Source organism: Girardinichthys multiradiatus, chromosome 17 (assembly GCF_021462225.1).
Source record: "Girardinichthys multiradiatus isolate DD_20200921_A chromosome 17, DD_fGirMul_XY1, whole genome shotgun sequence".
NCBI lineage: Eukaryota > Metazoa > Chordata > Actinopteri > Cyprinodontiformes > Goodeidae > Girardinichthys > Girardinichthys multiradiatus.
Window position 1 is genome coordinate 19,548,907 of NC_061809.1, and position 21,266 is coordinate 19,570,172.

The 21,266-nt window shown below is 41.1% G+C and overlaps 1 protein-coding gene across 1 annotated transcript in view; it reads left to right on the forward strand.

Moving 5' to 3' along the window:
- Window positions 1–21,266, forward strand: part of pcloa (piccolo presynaptic cytomatrix protein a) — a 63,175-nt gene that overhangs the window by 12,236 nt on the left and 29,673 nt on the right. The window contains exons 4-6 of the mRNA XM_047389354.1: window positions 12,032–14,515; window positions 14,818–18,886; window positions 19,183–20,717. Coding sequence (XP_047245310.1) covers window positions 12,032–14,515; window positions 14,818–18,886; window positions 19,183–20,717 — 8,088 coding nt within the window. The remainder of the gene's footprint in view (window positions 1–12,031; window positions 14,516–14,817; window positions 18,887–19,182; window positions 20,718–21,266) is intronic.

Below are 21,266 nucleotides of genomic sequence, written 5' to 3' on the forward strand. Positions count from 1 at the left end.
ATTTAGTATTACTAAATTACTATTATTAATACTGTATCTGTACATTAATGATGGGCAGTGATCACAGTTGATGTTTGAGTGCAGTAACTAGCTGCATGTGGTAAATGCTTTCTTAGTTTTATTTTTGTCTTCAGGTAATCTGCTGCATATTTACAGCTCTCCTGGAATGCTTCCGTAACTGGAAGTAGATCTAAGCTGGAATTAAAGCATTCCCATCCAGAAAGTAGCAGCCTTTCTGTTTTTTACCATTTAAAAACCAGGCTGTTTTGCAAGTCTTTGTAAAAGGCCTGATACTTGGCTTTTGTTTTATGTCTGTAAATATATATATATTATAAAGTGAGACCTAAAGATCTTAACAGTTTTGTTGACCCTTCTGGTATTGGTGTTTAAATGGCATTTATTATTTATTGCAGTTGAATGACGTCGTACTGACAAATAAAAAAAAAAAAGTTTATTCATTTCATCGGGGGAAAAAATCCCCTGGTAACAATTGTTTTCAACAAAATTACTGACACATTTATTGGTAAACAAAAACAATTGTTTTAAAATAAATGCAACTGGAACATTTTACGTTTTTCATTTCATTAGATTCATTAGTTTCTACATATGTTTAATATGTAGGCCACAACTTTCTGTTTTGCTGGGGAATAAATAGGAAATGACATAAAGGTTTATCGTGCCAAGCCAGTGACCACTAGGCTGAAAAGGACCCATACGTGTCTTGCCATTATGCAGAATGATAAAGGAGGTAAGAAAAAATCTCCACAGCTCACTGTTTTAGAACATAAGCCAAGAGTGTCATCTTAGGGTCACAAAGTCTCCAAAACAACCGTTAGATACTCTGTTCAGGCTAACGAGTTGTTTCTTGAGTGACACACAAAATACGTGTTTTCCATCCTAGTATCACAAGTGTAAACATGTGAAGTTTGTTAAACTCTACTGGAACTTTAACTGGACTGTGTGCTTTGTTAGATGAGATTAAGACTGAACTTTATGGAGATCTGTGACATTGTGGACCTTCTGCCCTGGGTCTTTTGGCTAAGACCCAGAGACCTTGTTAGGTTGCATGGCGTCTTGAACTGAAATACTAGAACATTTAAAATAAGAATATTTTTGCCTCTACCAGAAAACTGAAATTTAGTGATCACTGGGTTTTTCTTAAGGATGATCCAAATTATATAGCCTAATTGACAAAATTGGTTGACCAAAAGATAAATAAATAGATCTGCCATTGCCATGGCCAGCTCAGTCCCCAGACCTAAATCCCATAGGCAGCCTGTGGGTTTATCCAATGAGAGGAGAGCATAAGAGAGGAACTAGGACTCTGGACAATCTAGAGAAATTGTGCAAAGGGAAGTGATCAAAAGATCAAAGGAAACTAGGATTTTAGTTATTTGCATGCTTTTTCTGACAGATTATCTATTTTTGTGCTCCTCCTCTTCTTTTCCCACGCTGTCCCTTTTTAATGTAGAGGAATTCTGTAAAAGTGTGGCTGATGCTGAGCAACAATGGTTCTCCGGCTCAGGCTGGGTGTCATGTTGGCTTTTTCAGTAATGAGAGCTCGTGTTGGAAGAGTCTTACATAAGATGGGAGTGGCACTACTTTGCTAACGAGCACAAATCAAAGTGTTGGAGCGTTTCATCTTGTCTCACCAGCACCAATAAAATATATAGCTATATTTCAGTTTTTATTATGAAACTTTGCAGGCGGTGGTCTGACTGCCACAGGCTTTAAAACCTGAACATGTAACTTAGGGTTGTTTGATTGGACATAATTTACCAACTCTACTGCTGATATGAGTGCACGTCACGACATATGAATTTTAAAAATCCACATGTTGTGACGTGCACTCTTGTAATAAATATCATGAAAAACGAATAAATGAAATGGGGAAAAAACTTCTTATTTTTACCTGAGTATGCAAATACCCTAATGTAGCCATTTTTAAATATTGAAAATATGCATTTATTGGCAAATCTACTAAAGATGTGTAAATAAAAATAAATCTATAGAGCTGTAGCAAATCTTTGAAAACTCAAAAAATCTAACATTTAAATTGATATTTATTCACATTAAGAATCAATGGTTGAGATTTTTTAATTGCCTATGCCACAATGGACACTCTTGAAACATCTGGAAACTGCATGCAAGCAAAACTTCTTACACATATATGTTGATCAGTTTCAAAGGACTTTAATGTGGTCAAAATGTGGCAAGAGATAGACCCATTTCTTACAGCCCCTCTTCCTAATGGGAAAGACAAGAGAACATGGTATTCAAGTGGGGCAGATGTTTGCTGATCTTCAAAAGTCAGGGTGTTTCTAGAAATAAAGAGCTACTAGCCTAAACCTTCCCATATCTACAGTCAGAGCTATTATAATTTGTTTTTCAAATTTAAAAGTAAATTTGGGCAAAATAGACCATGTTTCATTGTTTCTATGCATTTCTTTGGACCTTAAACATCTAAAGGATTATAGAGGTTATACTAAAGCTTCAGTGAAGTATATTATTTTATCACATAAGAATAAAAGGCTAGCGCTGCATTAAAACTTTTTTTTTGCCGCACTCAAAAATTTGTTTACAAGAATTTATAGTTATTTATGCGCCTTTTTGCTCTTATATTTTTTTTCACATCTCAAAAGCCTAATGCATTAAGGCAAACAATGGCTTGTGTGGTGATTCCTGTGTCTTCCCTGCTGATTGTTATTCTGTGATCAAGCACACACTTCTTCCCATTTTGTACTCCTCAGATTCTGCAATGGCAGATAAAGCCCAGTAATATGTTAACTGGGTTTAAAATCACTAACATTCATTAGTATTTCAATAATTTGTATATTTGATCTATCCACTGTATGTTGCATTTTATATGAGCAGCACAGTCTTTACATGTGTTTTTTATCGGTATTCATTCCATGCAGTGCTCACAGCTCCCTCCATCACTTTGCCTGAAGCCTGATGTGTGCGAAAATAGTAACAGCCACAAAAAAGATCCACTAAGGCAGAAGAGGGGAGAACACAAGGGATTAGAGGGCAGCCCTTTCCCTCTATCTTTTATATCTTCTCTTTCATATAACCTCCTTTTAAAAAATGTAATTATGTGGCAACCCACAGAGCCTCCTGACATGAGGTGTAATTTTGTGATTTGTAATGAGTAATATTTGTGGTGGTATTTTTGGTTTGATGATTTTGTATTTAGAGTGAACTAATGTGAAAGAGTAATGCAGGCAGAATAAATCATACAGCGTCTTGCAAAAGTGTTCATAACTCTCAAACTGTTTGACATTTTGTGAAAGCCACAAACTTTATCAATTTTATTGGAATTTTATGTCCTAGGCAAACGCAACATAATTTTAAAATGGAAGGGAAAAATATGTGTTTTGAAAATTATTCGCAAAATAAATCTAAAAAGTGCCTGGTGCATTTGTATTCTACACGTTTGAGCCAGTACTTTGGAGAACCATCTGTTGTTGCATTTTTAGCTGCATGTTGTTTGAGGTATGCCTCTACCAGCTTTGCACATCTGTAGACTAAAATATCTTTGAAAAATTGCTCAAACTCAGATTGCAGGGCATCTGTGAATGTATTGCCTAAGATTCTCAATTGGATTTAGGTAAAGTTGCACAATATATAGAATCACAGTTGTCATCGCCATATCAGTATGTTCAAAATCACAGTTGCCAAGAACTCCTGGAATTCAGTTCTTGGTTGTCGGTTAAATTTCTAGATTTTGACCTACAGATAATGAAACCTTCAGAATCAGAATCAGCTTTATTTCCAAGTTCGTACATACAAACAAGGAATTTGACTCCGGTACACTTTGCTCTTTGGTTTTGTTTTTGCATTACAGAATATACATATTTACAATGTACAATATACACATATATAAGTAAAAAAGTGCATTTGCAACATCTGTATGCTGTTGTTTTGTACTCTATTAAATGTTCAACAGAGAAACAGCCTGGGGGAAGAAACTGTCTCTGTGGCGGCTGGTTTTAGCGAACAGTGCTCTGCAGTGGCGGCCTGAAGGTACAACTCTAAACAGTTTATGTGCAGGGTGTGTGGGGTCGGCAGAGATTTTAGCAGCTCTTTTCCTGACCCTAGACCTGTATAAGTCCTGGATGGAGGGAAGGTCAGCCCTGATTATTCTCTCTGCAGTCCTGATTATTCGTTGCAGTCTGCACCTGTCCTGTTTTGTGGATGAGCCAAACCACACTGAGATGGATGAAGACAGGACAGATTGAATAATGGCAGTGGAGAAGATGACCAGCAGCTCCTGTGGAAGGTTGAACTTCTTGAGTTGCCTCAGGAAGTACAGTCTCTGCTGGGCCTTCTTTCGAACAGTGTCTATGTGTGAGGACCATCTCAGGTCCTCAGAGATGGTGGTTCCTAAGAACCTGAAACGGTGAGGGTTGTATGGGGGTGGTGTTCTCCAAAGGTCCACCACCATTTCCACAGTCTTGAGCGGGTTGAGTTCAAGGTAGTTCTGACCGCACCAGTGTACCAGCTGATCCACCTGCTGTCTGTATGCCGACTCATCGCCGTCCTGGATCAGTCCAATGACAGTGGTGTCATCTGCAAACTTAAGGAGTTTCACGGACGAGTCCGATGAGGTGCAGTCATTTGTTTACAGGGAGAAGAGGAGTGGGGATAGAACACATCCCTGGGGGGCACCAGTACTTATTGATCTGGATCGGGAGAAGATGCTCCCCAGTCTCACCTGCTGCTGTCGGTCTGTCAGGAAGCTGTTGATCCACTGACAGGTGGAGGCTGGGACGTTGAGCTGGGTGAGGTTCTGGTGGAGGATGTCTGGTATGATGGTGTTGAAGGCCGAGCTGAAGTCTACAAACAGGATCCTGGCGTACGTCCCTGGACGGTCAAGATGTTGCAGGACGAAGTGTAGACCTAAGTTGACAGCATCATCTGCCGACCTGTTTGCTCGGTAAGCAAACTGCAGGGGGTCCAGCAGGGGTCCTGTGATGTCTTTCAGGTGCTTCAACAACAGCCACTCAAAGGATTTCATGACCACAGATGTCAGGGCTACAGGCCTGTAGTCATTTAATCCTAGGATGGTGGGTTTCTTGGGGTATCAGAGAATAATATTGTCTTTAAGGATTTAAATACTTGAAAATCATGATGCCACAACCTAATCGGTTAAATAACTCATAACACCTGCAGAGGTTTCCTGAGTCTGTAAGTGGTCGCTCAGGTTGGGTCAATAGGCTACACAATCATGGGAGAGACTGGACATGCTGACTGGACAAATGTCCAGAAGACAGTCATTGACACCCTCCAAAAGGAGGGTAAGCTAAAACAGGTCATTGCTAAAGAAAGAGTTTTTTTTTTACAGAGTGCTGTATTCAAGCATTTTAATAGAGAGCTGAGTGGAAGGAAAAGGTGGGGTGGGAAAAGATGCAACAGGGAAAACCGCAGCCTTAAGGAGGAAGTGGACTAAGGCTGGAGGCAGCGCATCAAATAGGTGGTTCAAAGTCCTCTTCAAGTTTGCATTTCATTTGGAAGTCTAGGTCCCAGAGTCTGGAGGCACAGTGGAGAGGAACAGAATCCATACTGGTTGAAGTCCAATGTTAAGTTTCTAACAGTCAGTAATGATTTTGGGTATGATATTATCTGCTGGTGTCGGTCCACTGTATCTTCTGAAGTCTGCAGTCAACCCTGCCATCTCTAAGGAAATTTTAGAGCACTTATGCTGACAAGCTTAATGGAAATGCTGATTTTATTTTCCAGCATGATTGCACAATGCTGTCACTGTGCTTGATCAGCCAGCAAACTGGCCTGAACTGAAACCTATAGAGAATCTATAGGGTATTATCAAAAGGAAGATGAGACAAACCAGATCCAACAGTCCAAATTACCTGAAAGCTGCTATCAAAGCAACCTGGGCTCCTATTACATCTCGGCAGAACTTCATCATTTGTAAGCCATAATCATAAAAAAATATTGAACTTTGTCACAATGTTAAAATTATTTTGAGATGTACCTGTAAGCCTTGGTCTGAATCACTGCAACTCCAGCAATCCTTTATTTGTTAAAAAAAAAAAAAATTAAAGCGTGTATTTAGCTTTCCCTGCAGAATTTTGTGTTTTGCCTATCACATGAAATCCTATAAAATGCATACAAAGATGTTAAAGGGGTATAAACATTTTTGCAATACACTGCAGCTTTTTTTAGGCTTTGCTTTTTGGGTTCTGGACAGGTAGGCCTCCAACTCTATACCTGAATGATTTTCCCTCATCCACTTTCTAATTTACTAATTTCTCCAAGCTTACGCCAAAGCCAAATTTTTGCCTCTGAGCATTTTGTGCCAAGAAATAGGGGGAACAAAGCCAAAGCATCCAGCATGCCAGCCCTGAGCCTTCATTAGACAGAGAGTGGAGGACAGGCAGGCGGAACCTCACTGAGACTTGAAAACATATACGTTTTGGCACGGACCTCAGCTTTTAGTACAGGCTGTTACATCCTGACTGTCCCTGCTCTCTCTTTCACCTCCCGTCCTCCATTACATCCAGGCTTAAAAAAAAAAAAGATATTCGGAAAAAACAGCATCACAGCTTGGAGGAATGTTCTAATTTTGAAAATCGTCTTTATGCTTGAAAAATATGAGATGAAAGTAAGGTTAATCTCATGCACGATGGCATGAGAAATGCATATAATAAAATAAAATGGCATCTCAATGTGGAATTCATAAGGACAGGCCAATAACAGAAGAGAGAAAAGACTAGGAGCTACTGTAACAACAAGAAACGGAGCCAGGGTGGATGAAGGGGGAGTAGGAAGGCGGTGTCATAAAACATACAAGTATCACCGTCTGCAGCTGTAATGGGTACTGAGCATGACAACCTGACTGTTGTGATTTGTCTTCGCACTAGTGACTCATATTTGAGTCAGGTCCTCTGCACCTGGTAAAATCATTTCATGAACATGAATTTTAAGATTGTTAAAGTATCTGGTAGAGATGAGCAAAGCAGCTTCTTGATGCTTGAAATTGGTTTTTATCACAGTCTGACTTGTGTCACATATTTTCAGAAAAGGCTTGAGTAATATCTGTTAGATTGAAATGTTGCCTAGTTACATGTTGGAAGTGAATGGTGCATTGTGATTGTCTTTGGTTTTTTGTCTTGAATCGTCTTTGTCGGCAGTTGTTTTTTTTTTTTTTTTTTAGAGTTAAAGCTTCATTTTTGTCAATTAAATATTATTTTCTTCCTTTTATTTGGGATGAAAGATAATTTCCTCTTACTCCTCATTTAGTTTCCTTATTTAAATTAGAATTGGTTTATGTATATTGGCATGAGAAAACAAATCTGAATTCAGCCCACTGAACCAGACATGATGCAATCAATCAATAGGCAAAGATCTTGTTTGGCTTGCAAAGGAGCTGAGGCTGTAATATTCCACCACCAGCTCGATGCTTTATAATTTAAGATGGAAACTCATCAATGAGGAGAACGGTAGCAATGTTCAGACTTTAATTTTAATTAAAAGCTTTAGGAGTAAAAATTTATTAAACTTTGTGGCAGATAGGATTCTTCTTTCTAATCTTTAAACATTCTCCTTTTTATAAAAAAGGAACGTTTTACAGTAAATCTAAATCTCACACACAGGTGTGTTGGGACCACATGATTAGAACATGTTTACTCTGAGGGATCTCCTCCCAGACCTGGACTAAAGCATCTGCCAACTCCTGGACACTCTGTGGTGCAACATGACGTTGGTGGATGGAGCGAGACATGATGTCCCAGATGTGCTCAATCAGATTCAGGTCTGGGGAACGGACGGGCCAGTCCATAGCTTCAATGTTGCAGGAACTGCTGACACACTCCAGCCACATGAGGTCTAGCATTGTCCTGCATTAGGAGGAACCCAGGGCCAACCGCACCAGCATATGGTCTCACAAGGGATCTAAGGAACTCATCTCGGTACCTATTGGCAGTCAGGCTACCTCTGGCCGTGGGGCCCTCCAAAGAAATGCCGCCCCACACCATTACTGACCCACTGCCAAACCGGTCATGCTGAAGGATGTTGCAGGCAGCAGATCGCTCTCCACGGTGTCTCCAGACTCTGTCACGTCTGTCACATGTGCTCAGTGTGAACCTGCTTTCATCTGCGAAGAGCACAGGGCGCCGGTGGCGGGTTTGCCAATCCTGGTGTTCTCTGGCAAATGCCAAGCATCCTGCACGGTTTTGGGCTGTGAGCACAATCTCCATTTGTGGATGTCGGGCCCTCATACCATCCTCATGGAGTCGGTTTCTAACCGTTTGTACAGACACATGCACATTTGTGGCCTGCTTGAGGTCATTTTGCAGGACTCTGGCAGTGCTCCTCCTGTTCCTCCTTGCACAAAGGTGGAGGTAGTGGTCCTGCTGCTGGGTTGTTGCCCTCCTACGGCCTCCTCCACGTCTCCTGGTGTACTGGCCTGTCTCCTGGTAGCGCCTCCAGGCTCTGGACACTACGCTGACAGACACAGCAAACCTTCTTGCCACAGCTCACATTGATGTGTCATCCTGGATGAGCTGCACTACCTGAGCCACTTGGGTGGTTTGTAGAGTCCGTCTCATGCTACCACGAGTGTGAAAGCACCACCAACATTCAAAAGTGACCAAATCATCAGCCAGAAAGCATAGGTACTGAGAAGTGGTCTGTGGTCCCCACCTGCAGAACCACTCCTTTATTGAGTGTGTCTTGCTAATCGCCAAAGATTTTCCCCTGTTGTCTATTCCATTTGCACAACAGCAGTGAAATTGATTGTCAATCAGTGTTGCTTCCTAAGTGGATAGTTTGATTTCTTGATTTCTCAAACTGTCCACTTCTTAATGACTTTGGCTGTATAACATATAGCCAAAGTCATTAAGAACAATCTTAAGCATAAAGAAAAACAAGCCTTACTGGAAGTGATGGTATGGCCCCCACAGAGCCCTGATCTCAACATCATCAAGTGTGTCTGGGATTACATGAAGAGACAGAAGGATGTGAGAAAGCCTACATCCACAGAAGATCTGTGGTTATTTCTCCAAGATATTTGGAACAACCCACCTGCTGAGTTCCTTCAAAAACTGTGTGCAAGTGTACCTAGAAGAATTGATGCTGTTTTGAAGGCAAAGGGTGGTCACACCAAACATGGATTTGCTTTAGATTTCTGTTTTGTTCATTCACTGCATTTTGTTGATTGATGAAAATAAATGATTAACACTTCCATTTTTGAAAGCCTTCTTTGCTTACATTTTTTCACTTCTGCCTAAGACCTTTGCACAGTACTGTGTGTGTGTGTTTGTGTGTGTGTGTGTGTGTATGTATGTGTCTAAATTCAATTATACTTTAAGCAAGGCACTTTTTAAATCACAAATCCCTCCAAATACTCTATTCACCAACATGAGAGGATGGTTTTTAATTTGAGATAATGGGTTATTTTCCAACCATGTTCAAAATAAACCAATAAACAAAGCTAATTAAAATAACTAAAGTACTTATTTTTTTCACTATTTACCTGACTTTTGGAATCATCCATTCTATTCAATAAGTCATGATGCACCAATTATTTTCAGTTTTTTCCATTAGGTCAGTTAAACCTAACTCTACCTTTTCCTTTGGTGAAAAGCTGAATGAGATCTGTTTATGTGTAGAGTATGCAATTGGCTCAGTTCTTTTATGTAGCTCCAAGGAAGATGGTGATTGAGGGAAGGAGTATTAAGGCATTCCTGTTGTAATTGCTTGACAGCATCAGTGATGACAGGCTCTGACGAGACTGGAGCTCACTAACAGGCTGAGTGAGTATTTCTTTTAGCAGCCATCTCTCTGCCCTTCAACGCCTGCTCTTTCTAGGCATTAAGATGAAGAAACCCACCTCATGGTTTTGTATCAGGGACTAATGCAGAACTGTACTTGGCCCATGATAGCTTTTCAACATTTCGGTTGCTTTTCATGGCTGATTAGAGAAGTATGCATGCAGGTGTGTCAATCTTCTCAAAGTACAAGATTTCTGTTGTTTAGGCATGGGCTACAACATGGCTGTTCATGCCTTATTTAATCAAACTGAGCTGCTCCGAAATTCGCTGTGTCATCGTCGTCCCCCTCCCTCCTGTTTCAATGTTTCTCTGTCACTCGGTGCACGGAGATGGGCTGCATGTCTTTAGATACAATGTTTTGCATTAAATCCTGCTAGGGAAGAACATAGAGGGATGTTAATGCATTTGTCAAACTGTGAACCAAGGCATTTGTTTATGTCTAGAGTCTACACAAGAATATGTTGAGTGTGTGTGCGTGAGTCTGTGCTATTTTTTGCTCTCCAGTCCCACCATATTGATTGTTTATCATTTTAGCGCTTTAGCAAAGCAGCATGAGAGATTCAATTCCAACAATAGATCCACATCTTGAATAAAAGCACACAGGAGAGTGTTCAGATCACAGTAAGCATCTTCCTCTAGAGGGCTGTTTTCCAGCAAATACATGGGAATAGACAGCACCAATAAAACAGCTGTAGCACGACAACTTCACCCAAAAATCCCTACGCTCCAGCTGATTTTGAAGAGGGTTTGGTAACCACCTATTGTACTTACAGCATAAATAGCAAAATGCTTATTAATTGAATCATAGTCATGTTTTTCATATGAAATTTCTCCACAAGACACACAACCCCATCTGACATGCCTTGCTAACCCTCTGTACCATTATCATGCATTATGCATGCACCCATCTCTGAAGTCCCACTAATGTAAGAGCTTCATTGAAATACAACTGACATTGTTACAAAACCCGACTGTCAAAGAATGAAGTGTAATTCTATTTACAGATATTTATAGCAATTTCTTTGCTCAGTAACTATAGTTCTGATGAAGCTATTGACATTAAGTTCATACCAGATGTTGCTAGTAACCCACCTTATCCACAAATACAAAGCAATTAACACAAATAAGTCCATGTTATGTGAAAAATTAGTTAAATTAAACAGGGTAAAATTATTGAGCACAATTACTGAAATTTATGAAATACTATTTGATAATTATAACTTTAACATCTGTGAGAAACTAGTCAAATGCATTACTCAGGTGTGATTCAGACCCATTCTTTCACACAAAATGTCTTCAATTTTTAAAGGTTCTGGGGGTCTTATGTTCTGATCTTCAGTTCTCTAGGCCCTTTGCAGCTTTATTTTCATTCTCTGAAACCAGTTTAGTTTCAGTGTGTCAGACATTTATCAAGAATGTCAGGGTACATTTCTCTATTCATCCTTTCTTTAGTTACAATAAGTCTGCTGGTACCATATGCTGAAAGACAGCCCCTCACCATTATCCGTCTGACTCCAAACTTTACTCTTAGTATGATGTTCATTGGCCATGTGCAATGCCTTATCCCCTCAATAGATGGTGTGTGCAATTATATCTAATAGTAAGTTAAATTTTTGTCTCATCATACCAGGCTATACTCTCCCAAAATAATTTGGACATAGTATTTTGTTAGCTTGTCCAAATGTCCTGTAGTAAACGTTACTTTTGCTTCATCAATAAAGCCTTATGTGCTGGGTGTGCACAGGGGCCATGGCAGCATAGTTTTAAAGTACAGTTGTATATAGTTTTCAGGGCAAAGCTATATTTGGTCTTTTCGGGTCTTTCAACGGTTTCTGTAAGTGGTTCTTGGCCTTTTGAACAACTCTTATGATTGTTCATTTGACACATCTATCAGAAATCTTGCACAGAGCACTGGGGCAGTATTACATTATAAATAAATTATACTCTTTCCACTTGCTCCTAACTGGAGCTTTTAGAAATGTGTCTATAACCAATGCTGTCACTGTTTTATAAAAGTGAGGCTTTATGTCTTGAGTGTGCTCTTTGCCTTTACCTATCATGACATGCTTCTTGTTTGATGCTTTGGTAATGAGAACCCATTTATGAGCCATCAAATAGAATAAACACAGTTTACAATATTCTGTATAGCATTGCTGAATCAATTTATGAATCAAGGACTTGTATAGATATGAGATCTTTGTATTTATTGAACATTTGTCTTCATTTTTGCCTTGCAGAAAGAATGGCTTTGCCTGAACTGTCAGACTCAAAAAGCAATGTCAGGCCAGCTAGAAGACGTTCCACCGCCATCCATGGACTCCACAAAGAAACAAGGACCTGCTCCATCCTCTGCCCCCTCCTCTACCCCTGTTCCTGCTGCTGTAGATAGCAAACCTGTAGCTGAAACAGTAGATCCAACCCCACTTGCTTCTGAGATCAAGGTAGTGACTGCATCTACACCAGTTTCATCTGAACACGCATCCACTCCCATAGAGAACATGCCTCAAGAAACACATCAGCCAGAGGAACTAAAGCAGTTATTAGCAGACACGTCAGTGTCTAAACAACAGATTTTAAATTCAGATTATTTCACTGAGATTAACTCAGAAATCAAATCTGTTGAGAACGAACAGCTCAGTTCGGAGAATATAGCAGGGGATGGTCCTCATCCTGAAACAGAGTTACCTGACATTAACCAACAAACACAGAGTGCAACTGTCAGTGAAATTTTTGCAGCTATGGAAAAACAAAGTATGTGTCAGAAAGCAGCAGAGAATAATCCTCAACCTGACACAGAGCATCCTAATGTTGAGCCACATGCACCGTGTGCACCTGTCGGTGAAATCCCACAAGTTGAGCAACAACAAGATTGCACAGAAAATAGAGATGATAGCCTTTCTCCAACTGTAGAAGGTGAGATACAAAACCCATTGACAAATTCAGTTTTAGACAACACAGATGCCTCTGTCAACATTGAAACTAGGTCAGATACCAAAATTGCTCAAAGTGAGGGTGCAGCTCCCCCAGAGGATCATAAAAAAGTTGAATCAACACCTGAAGAGTTCCCAGAAGTGACATTTGAACCAACTGCTTCCAAGATCCATAGAGGAGTCACACAGGAGATTGTAAAGTCAGATTCTACTGCTGCAGATGTAAACAATGACATTTTAACAGATGAACCCCAAAAATTGCCAGTAGTGCTAACTCCATCAGACACAAGATCAGAGATCAACAAAACAGACAGCAATGAAAACTCTGGGGCAAACACTGTTGCACTAGTTGTTACAAATGATGTTACTGCAGAAACTATGTCAGCAAAAGAGTTGATAACCTCTGTAATTGCTGCCCCCCAAGTCGAATCACGTATATCTCACAACGCAGGGCAAGAATTACAAGCAACACCAGCAGACAGTGTAGAATTTGACATTTCTTTGGTTGTGGAAGATCAAAATTCTTTTGCATCTTCCGAGGAAGTTAGTCAGGTAACTGAAACAAAAAATGAGCTTATAGAGAAAGAGGAGGAGGCAGATCCACATAATCTAGCAGATACTTTCCCTCCTGTTGTAGGTCCATTAGAGAAAGAAACGTCTGTTACAGAGAAGGCAAATAAAAAGAATACTGATGAAACAAAAGACTCGGTGAAACCTATTGATAATGAGAAAATAGCTCTGAATAAAACTACAAAACATGATGACGTGGTGGCAGTTGACACACAAATAAATGTAGGCACACCAGGAGCAGCGGAGGTAAAAGCAGATAAAGGGAATTCATTAAAAGAGGAGAGAATTAATAAAGAAACGGTTGAGAACACAAATGACCAAAATGTCCTCAGAAAACATGGTTTTGAAGCAGGTCTAATTGAAGCAGTGGGCAACACTGAAACGGAAAGTATTCTAATGGAAATAAAGGAGGTAGAAAAGGAAAGTGTGGGAGCAGTAGCTGTCCCAGAGGAAATGCCGAAAGAAGACCTTCATATAAATAAAGATATACAACAAGAAACAAAGTCTGATGCTGTTGAAGGAAGCCCTGTTAAGACAGTACCACTGTTAGAGAAATCGGAAGACACAGAAAACTCTTGGGCAGTTGCATCAAGTGATGAATCACAGAAAAGAAAACAAAACCTGGAGAATGCTATGTTAGAGGTGGATGAACAGTCTGACAAAGCAGTTATCTCTGATCCACCACCTGTCGAATCAAGGCAGCAAGAAATGGGGGCTGTTGAGGTGCCAGTTAAAAGTGTGCAACCTGTGTCTTCCTCAACTTATGTCATTGAAACAAAACCCAGTAAAATAACCTGTGAGGAGAATGACTTTGAGGGTGAGGCAGAGACTGGCTTGAGTGCAGCAGAAAATCAAAAGGAGCCTGATAAAGTTGTTGAGCCATCAGTCAAGGATAGGGAGGCAGAAACTGACAAGAACGAGGATGAGTCACAGCCTGTCGTTGGCAGCCTGCAGGAAGCTATTTCAGTATCTGAAGCAAATGCTGTATGTGACAAAGATTACAATACAGTTTTTGATGTAGAAGTGAGCTCCACTTCAGAGAAGCATGAAGCTTCAGAGCATGTGCCTGCTTTAGTACCTTCAGTCCCACTACCAGAATCTAAAATCCAGTCTGTAGATAGTAATCACGATGCAGGTTCGAAGGAAGAAAGTGTGGAGGAGAAAATGGAAGTAAAAGCTAAACCTCTGGAAAAGCATAGCGATGAGGATAATGAGGTGACTGTAGTGTCTAGCAAATGTAGCTGTAGTTACTTACACCCTTGTGAATTTATAGCTTATTTCCTTAATTGTAATCAAATGCTTTTGAGTGTAAAAACCATTATTTGAAATATGAAATGAAATGATCAGTTTTTTAAATTAGCTAAGGGGATGGATGGATGGATGGATGGATGGATGGATGGATGGATCATTACTGTATATATCAGCAATTTCATACAGTATACAAGCATGTTCAAAAACTGTCTTAAATATATTGTCATGTTTATTTCCAGAAGTAACAAGAATGTTTTTTTGTTATTCATCAGATTAAAACAGAGGAAACTTTGAAAGAGCCTGAATTGAAAGAAGTGGAGGCTATAGAATGCAGTCCCATTGGCCCTTCAGATCTAGCAAAACTACAAAGTTCTGTGCTTCCTATTCTAAAGGCCCAGGTGGGCACAGAGCAGGAGAAACAGACTGATACTTTAAAGACCAGACGTAAATTGGAGGTTCTTCCTCTGTCATCTGATTCTCCAAGTTCAGAAGAGGACAAAGAACTTTCAGAGAAGAATGCCAGCAGTACTTCAAAGAAAAAGCTTCTTGTGCCAATGGATGTCAAGGCAGATTCCCTGGATGACAGCAGTGAAAGTTTTGGAAAAGAAAGCCCAATGTCAGGAGATGATGAGGAGTTTATCAGAAAACAAATCATAGAAATGAGTGAGAATGAGGATGCCTCTCCATCGGATGAAGAAAGTTTAGTCAGGCGAAAGATCAGAGAGGATGAGAAGAAGCCGAAAGAAGAGAACAAAGCAGAGACTGTAGAGAAGAGCACCACAGGAAAAACAAGACGCTTAACTAAGAAAAGTACTATTAGTGCCGACTATGAGGATGTTAAGGAAATCACAGCCTTAGTGGACAAGTCTGATGTTATCAAAGGAGATGGACAAGAACAAAATGAAGAACAGTACCAGAGCATTGCTGCTGTTTGCAAATTACAAACCTTTGACCTGAATGTAACCAGCAGCCCTATAAGTATACCCAGTGCAGATGGAGAGCCTGAAATGGAAAGCTTGACAGACTCTCCTGATGACCGGTCCAGGGGTGAGGGGTCGTCTAGTCTGCACGCATCTAGCTTTACTCCAGGAACATCGCCAACATCTCTCTCATCCCTGGATGAGGATAGTGACAGCAGCAGTCCAAGTCATGTCCGTACTGGTGAGGTTAAACAGCACAGAAAAGCCAAGCACAGACAGACTGGGCAAATGTTGCCAACTATTGAAGACTCCTCAGAGGAGGAGGAGTTACGGGAGGAGGAAGAACTGCTCAGGGAGCAAGAAAAACAAAAAGGCTCTGGGAAAAAATCTAAAAAAGACAAAGACGAGATCCGGGCCCAAAGAAGGCGGGAGCATTCAAAGACACCTCCAAGCAATCTTTCTCCTATTGAAGATGCCTCACCAACCGAAGAACAGAGACAGGAAGCTGAAATGGAGGAGATCAGACGGTCATCTTGCTCGGATTTTTCCCCCAGTATTGAATCAGATCCTGAAGGGATTCAGATCCACGCTGCAAAGATTGCAGCGGTCCAAAAAACATATCAGCTGCCTACATCGGTATCTCTTCACTCTCCAACAGATGATGAAAACACTGATAAATCTCAGAAGAAAGCACTCAAATCTGCTGATGAGGCGTATGAAGAAATCATGCTAAGGGTTAAATCTCCAACACTTGATAAAGGTGAAATTCAAGCAGAAAAAGAATCTGTTTATGGCGGCATGCTTATTGAAGATTATGTCTATCCTTCCCTTCTTGACAATTCTTTTGTTCGGGAAGAACCAGAGAAAATGTCTATCCCTGTTGAACCCAGAAAACTGAGATCACCCGATGAAGTTTATGAGGACATGATTAAGAAAAGAAAGGAATTCATGCAGCTAGAGCGGGAATATGAAAATATAAAGCCGAAAAACGAAACCACCCCTAATCCAAAAATTGTGCTGCAACCAGCTGAAAATACTTTCCCCCAAAGTGCCACAGTAACATTAGGCAAAGATGGAAAGCCATTGTTGGATGCTGAAACTGCCTATGAAGAGCTAATGAAAAGAGTTCTGACACCAGGAACAAGCCCTACTCAGCCTGAGCCAGAAGTGGAAACTACTTCATCAAAAAAGATTCTTCATCCCATTCCGGACTTAAGGGTTACACAGTGCTCTTCTGGAGAGATATCCTCTGATGATGAAAGTACAGTTAAAAAGGAACAGGAGGTAACAGGACCAGATATGACATCAGCAAAGGAATTTGAGCTTGTGAAAGAAGTATCTGAGGCTCCCCCATCAACTACATCAGAAAAGCAACCCGGTATTGAAACTTCAGCATCTAAGGCTGAACTTGTGGACCTTTCAAGTACCTTTCCAAGATCATCGGCTCCTGTGATTGCTAATGTGTCGCCCCTAGCAACAGTCCCCCAGTACACGCCTAGTTTATCTAGTGTTGTGTCTACAGCACCCCCTGTTCCCCCTAAGCCAAATATTTTGCGCAGGGCTAATTCTCAGGAAAAAGGAGAAGAACCTGTTGCATCACCCCAGCCTCCTCCCACCCCACCAAAACCCACTGTTTTTCCCAGGAAAGCTCCAGTTCCACTCCCAGCACAGGCTTCAGCACCTATAAAAAAAGTAGAGCCAGTACCTGTGACTTCACCCCAAGGATCACCTGTGAGACAAGCAGTTACTCCAACATACAAACCTCATTTCCCACCTCCTGTTCCTCCAAAGCCAGCCATTCCTGTTGGGATTGTGGACAGTCACAGACCAGGACATGCTGTTAAACCACCAATTGCACCAAAGCCTGGTTCACAGCCACCTTCACCTGCTCATGCCCCTCTTCCAACAAGACCTACTGTACTTCCCACTTGTCCAATTGACGCAGTTCTTAATTTGAGCCCCTCTGCAGAGGGCAAGACATTTCAACCTTCACCAAAGTCTCCTTCTTCCCCAAGATATTCCAGCAATCTTCGTGACACGTATGTAGTCATCACACTGCCATCGCAGCCTAGCTCTCCAGTTGACAATGTCACCACTCAAGCCCCCTCTGGTCCTGGACCAGCATCTCCCTCACAGCATGAGAGTTTTTATGAACCACCGCATCAACAATCATGTCCACAGCAACATCAACAACCTACTCCTCCTCAGACAAGCAGGGTGCCTCTGGCATACACACGTGTCACAGAGTCTATTGAAAAACAAGAGATATGTAGCCCAGAAAAACATGTTTCTAGTTCTTGCCACATAATTGAGGCTATATCTGCTTCAGCAAAGCCATCTGTTTTACCTAACCTCATATCTCAAGTGGTTACTACCGAAGTTCAAAGAACCACTGTTTCTGTTGTTCATGAAAGACCACCACCAGTACCAGCTCCAAGGGCAACTGGTGTTCCAATGTCAAAGGAAAAGCCAAAGCCTCAGATACTAGCACAGAATGAGGCAACTTCTCTACCGTCTGACGTGGTAGATCTTAGAACTGTGAAGGTAGATTCAGATTTTAATATGAATGGTGTTGATCTGTCCACTAGCCTAGATCCAAGACGTCAATCTTTTGTGAGTGATGTCAGTCGTCACACCAGTGCAGTGCAATCACCTGTGGTTAACCTCAGCGCTGAATCATCCACTGTTTCTATAGTAACTGACAGCATCACTATTGTGACCTGTTCTGCAACAATCCAGCAATGTGACAATGTTGAGATTTCTCAAGCTTCTTCAGTGCCCCTTCAGCTAACCAAAAATAAGCCATTTGAACCTGTTTCTCAAATTATATATCGACCAGTTGAGTCTCAGCCCTCCACTCTTGCTACTACCGAAGTCCCAATTAACCTTTCAGTTGGATCAAATACAAGTGCGGGAGGTCTTCAAGCCATGCCAGTCACTGTTCCACCCCCTTCTGTTGCAACCTGTATTGCCAATGGATTAATTATAGGAAGAACCACAGTGGCAGGAGCTGTTGATCTTAGTACCTCAAAACCTTTTAATACTTTGGTGTCAGTTGATGTGACATCTGCACATGTGGTTACCACCACAATCACAGATGATGGCAAACCAGTGGATCTGACAGCAGGGAAGAGAACTGTATGCTGTGATGTTGTGTACAAGCTGCCGTTTGCTGGAAGTTGTGCAACTCAGCAGCCTACCACACCTCTTCCTGAAGATCGTTTTGGATATCGTGATGACCATTATCAGTTTGACCGAACACCTTATGGCATGAGAGGGTTTAGTGGAATAAAACCCTCCATGTCAGACACCAATCTTGCAGAAGCTGGGCTATTCATGTACAAGAGTAAGAACAGTTATAATTTCAATGTCACAGCAGAGGGAGCAGTAGATCTCACCTCAGCGAAGATATCAGACGCAGGTCAGTGCAGTGATATTGCAGACCTGTCACTTAAATGTCACTTTGAACTGCCTCCACTTATTCAGGGCTAATGTGGTTTTTTCATATTTTTTTTATTTTTAGTTTGCATGGACTTTGTTGTCTTTGTTGTTCAACGTCAGATTTTTGCATGTGCCTGCTTCTCTTGTCTCACCTCAATATAGGATTAACTTTTGCTTTGGCAATATTTTTGCTTAAGGCATGGCTTAAGACATGGCTTGATTCAGAAGAAACAGTCTGAAAATATGGACTAAAAATATATTTTTGACTTTTGACAGGTGAAGCTGTTGACTACTCCAAGAAAGGAAGTTATGCAGGAATGACAATCCCACCATATTCCCATTCCAGTGCCACAAGCGCTGTCAGTTCACTCTTTGGCACAAACAGTGTTTTAAGGTCATCAAATGGAGTGGTCTACTCCTCTGTTGTAGCACCAGTCCCATCAACATATGCAATTACTACTCAACCAGGATCTATATTTAGTACAACATACAATACCTTTTCAGGAATGCACACAAGTGACACCATGCCTTCTCTGTCCAATGTCCAGAATTTACCACTTACCAGATCTCAAAGTTTCCTCTCCACCATTTCCACAACAGAAGAACAAGGAGAAGCTCCTCTTAATCTGGAGATCTCTAAGGGAGGTATTACTGCTGTCAATGGTACAACTACTTCAACAACATCCTTATCCCTTGACACATATACAGACGCATCCCTGGAGGCTATAGCTGCTTCACTGGAAGCTCTGTCTTCCCCAATGGTTCCTGGAGATGGCCAGTATCAGGCAGAGCGAGAGAGACTAGAAATGGAAAAGCTAAAGCAGCAGCGCTTGGCTGAGGAATTAGAATGGGAGCGGCAGGAGATTCAGCGATTCCGTGAACAAGAACAGCTCCTGGTACAGAAGGAATTAGAAGAGTTGCAAGCCATGAAACAGCATATCCTGACTCAACAAGAGGAGGAAAGACAGGCTCATCTTATGATGCAAAAAGAAACATATGCTCAGCAACAGCAGCAGCTTGAGCAAATACAACGACTCCAAGAACAGTTGCGATCACAGTTAGAAGAGCAAAAGCTTCGGCAGATGTACCCAGGTACAGACATCCCAGGATATGGTGTGCAGGAGGCCATTGTCTTAGGACCTGATGGCACAGTGCTTTCTCGAAAAATTACTGATAGTGGATGCCAGACCGATGAGGAGGACGAATCATTTAGCAAAGCTTACACAGCAGGGAGAAAAAAGAAAAGTGTTAAAAAGAGTGTTGATAGTTGTGTTCAGACTGATGATGAGGATCAGGAGGAATGGGAGGCTCAGAGAAGCCGACAGAGTCGTCCCCGTACTGCCAGGGGTGATAGGGGTGGACAGTCAGAGATGTCTCTTCAAGCCCACACTGAAATTTCTATACAAACCGACACAGATGGAAATATTCGAATGGACACGAGAATGGAGCTGTCAGACTCAGAAAGGACCTCACCAAAGAAACGTCCTACTCCCTTAGAAATAGGCCAATCTGCTAACCTCAAACCAGAATTTTCTTCCCTTCAAGCCCACCCTAAATCCCCCAAAGTCCTTTATTCTCCTGTATCTCCATGTATATCACCTAGCAAATCCCTTGAATTTGTGTCCTATGACAAGTCCCTAGGTGATACCAGCCCACAAAAGCTAAGGGAAAGTACAGACCCATCAAAATCCTCTCCAGCAAGTCCTCGAGGACCCAAAACCATGCAGCGCTCCATGTCTGACCCAAAGCCCATGAGTCCAACAGGAGAAGAAAGAGCAACATCTGGCACCCAGTATGGGGATGGCCATCCGGTGAGTACTACCATCTCATGTACTACCGTAAGAAATGAGACAGTTGCACAATGGTAAAGAACTGTCTTTTATAAATGTTTTGGAAATGTTCAGGAAATTACCTGTGTTTAGGGCTTTCATTTCTTTTGTAATGAGTAAAACTTATTTAGATGTATTTCAGGGAAGTGCTTTTCTGTTGCAGCAGTTTTCTTTATGTACAGTGCTTTGAGTGCCTTGTTGCTGAAAGCACTGTATACAGGTCCTTCTCAAAATATTAGCATATTGTGATAAAGTTCATTATTTTCCATAATGTCATGATGAAAATTTAACATTCATATATTTTAGATTCATTGCACACTAACTGAAATATTTCAGGTCTTTTATTGTCTTAATACGGATGATTGTGGCATACAGCTCATGAAAACCCAAAATTCCTATCTCAGAAAATTAGCATATTTCATCCGACCAATAAAAGAAAAGTGTTTTTAATACAAAAAACATCAACCTTCAAATAATCATGTACAGTTATGCACTCAATACTTGGTCGGGAATCCTTTGGCAGAAATGACT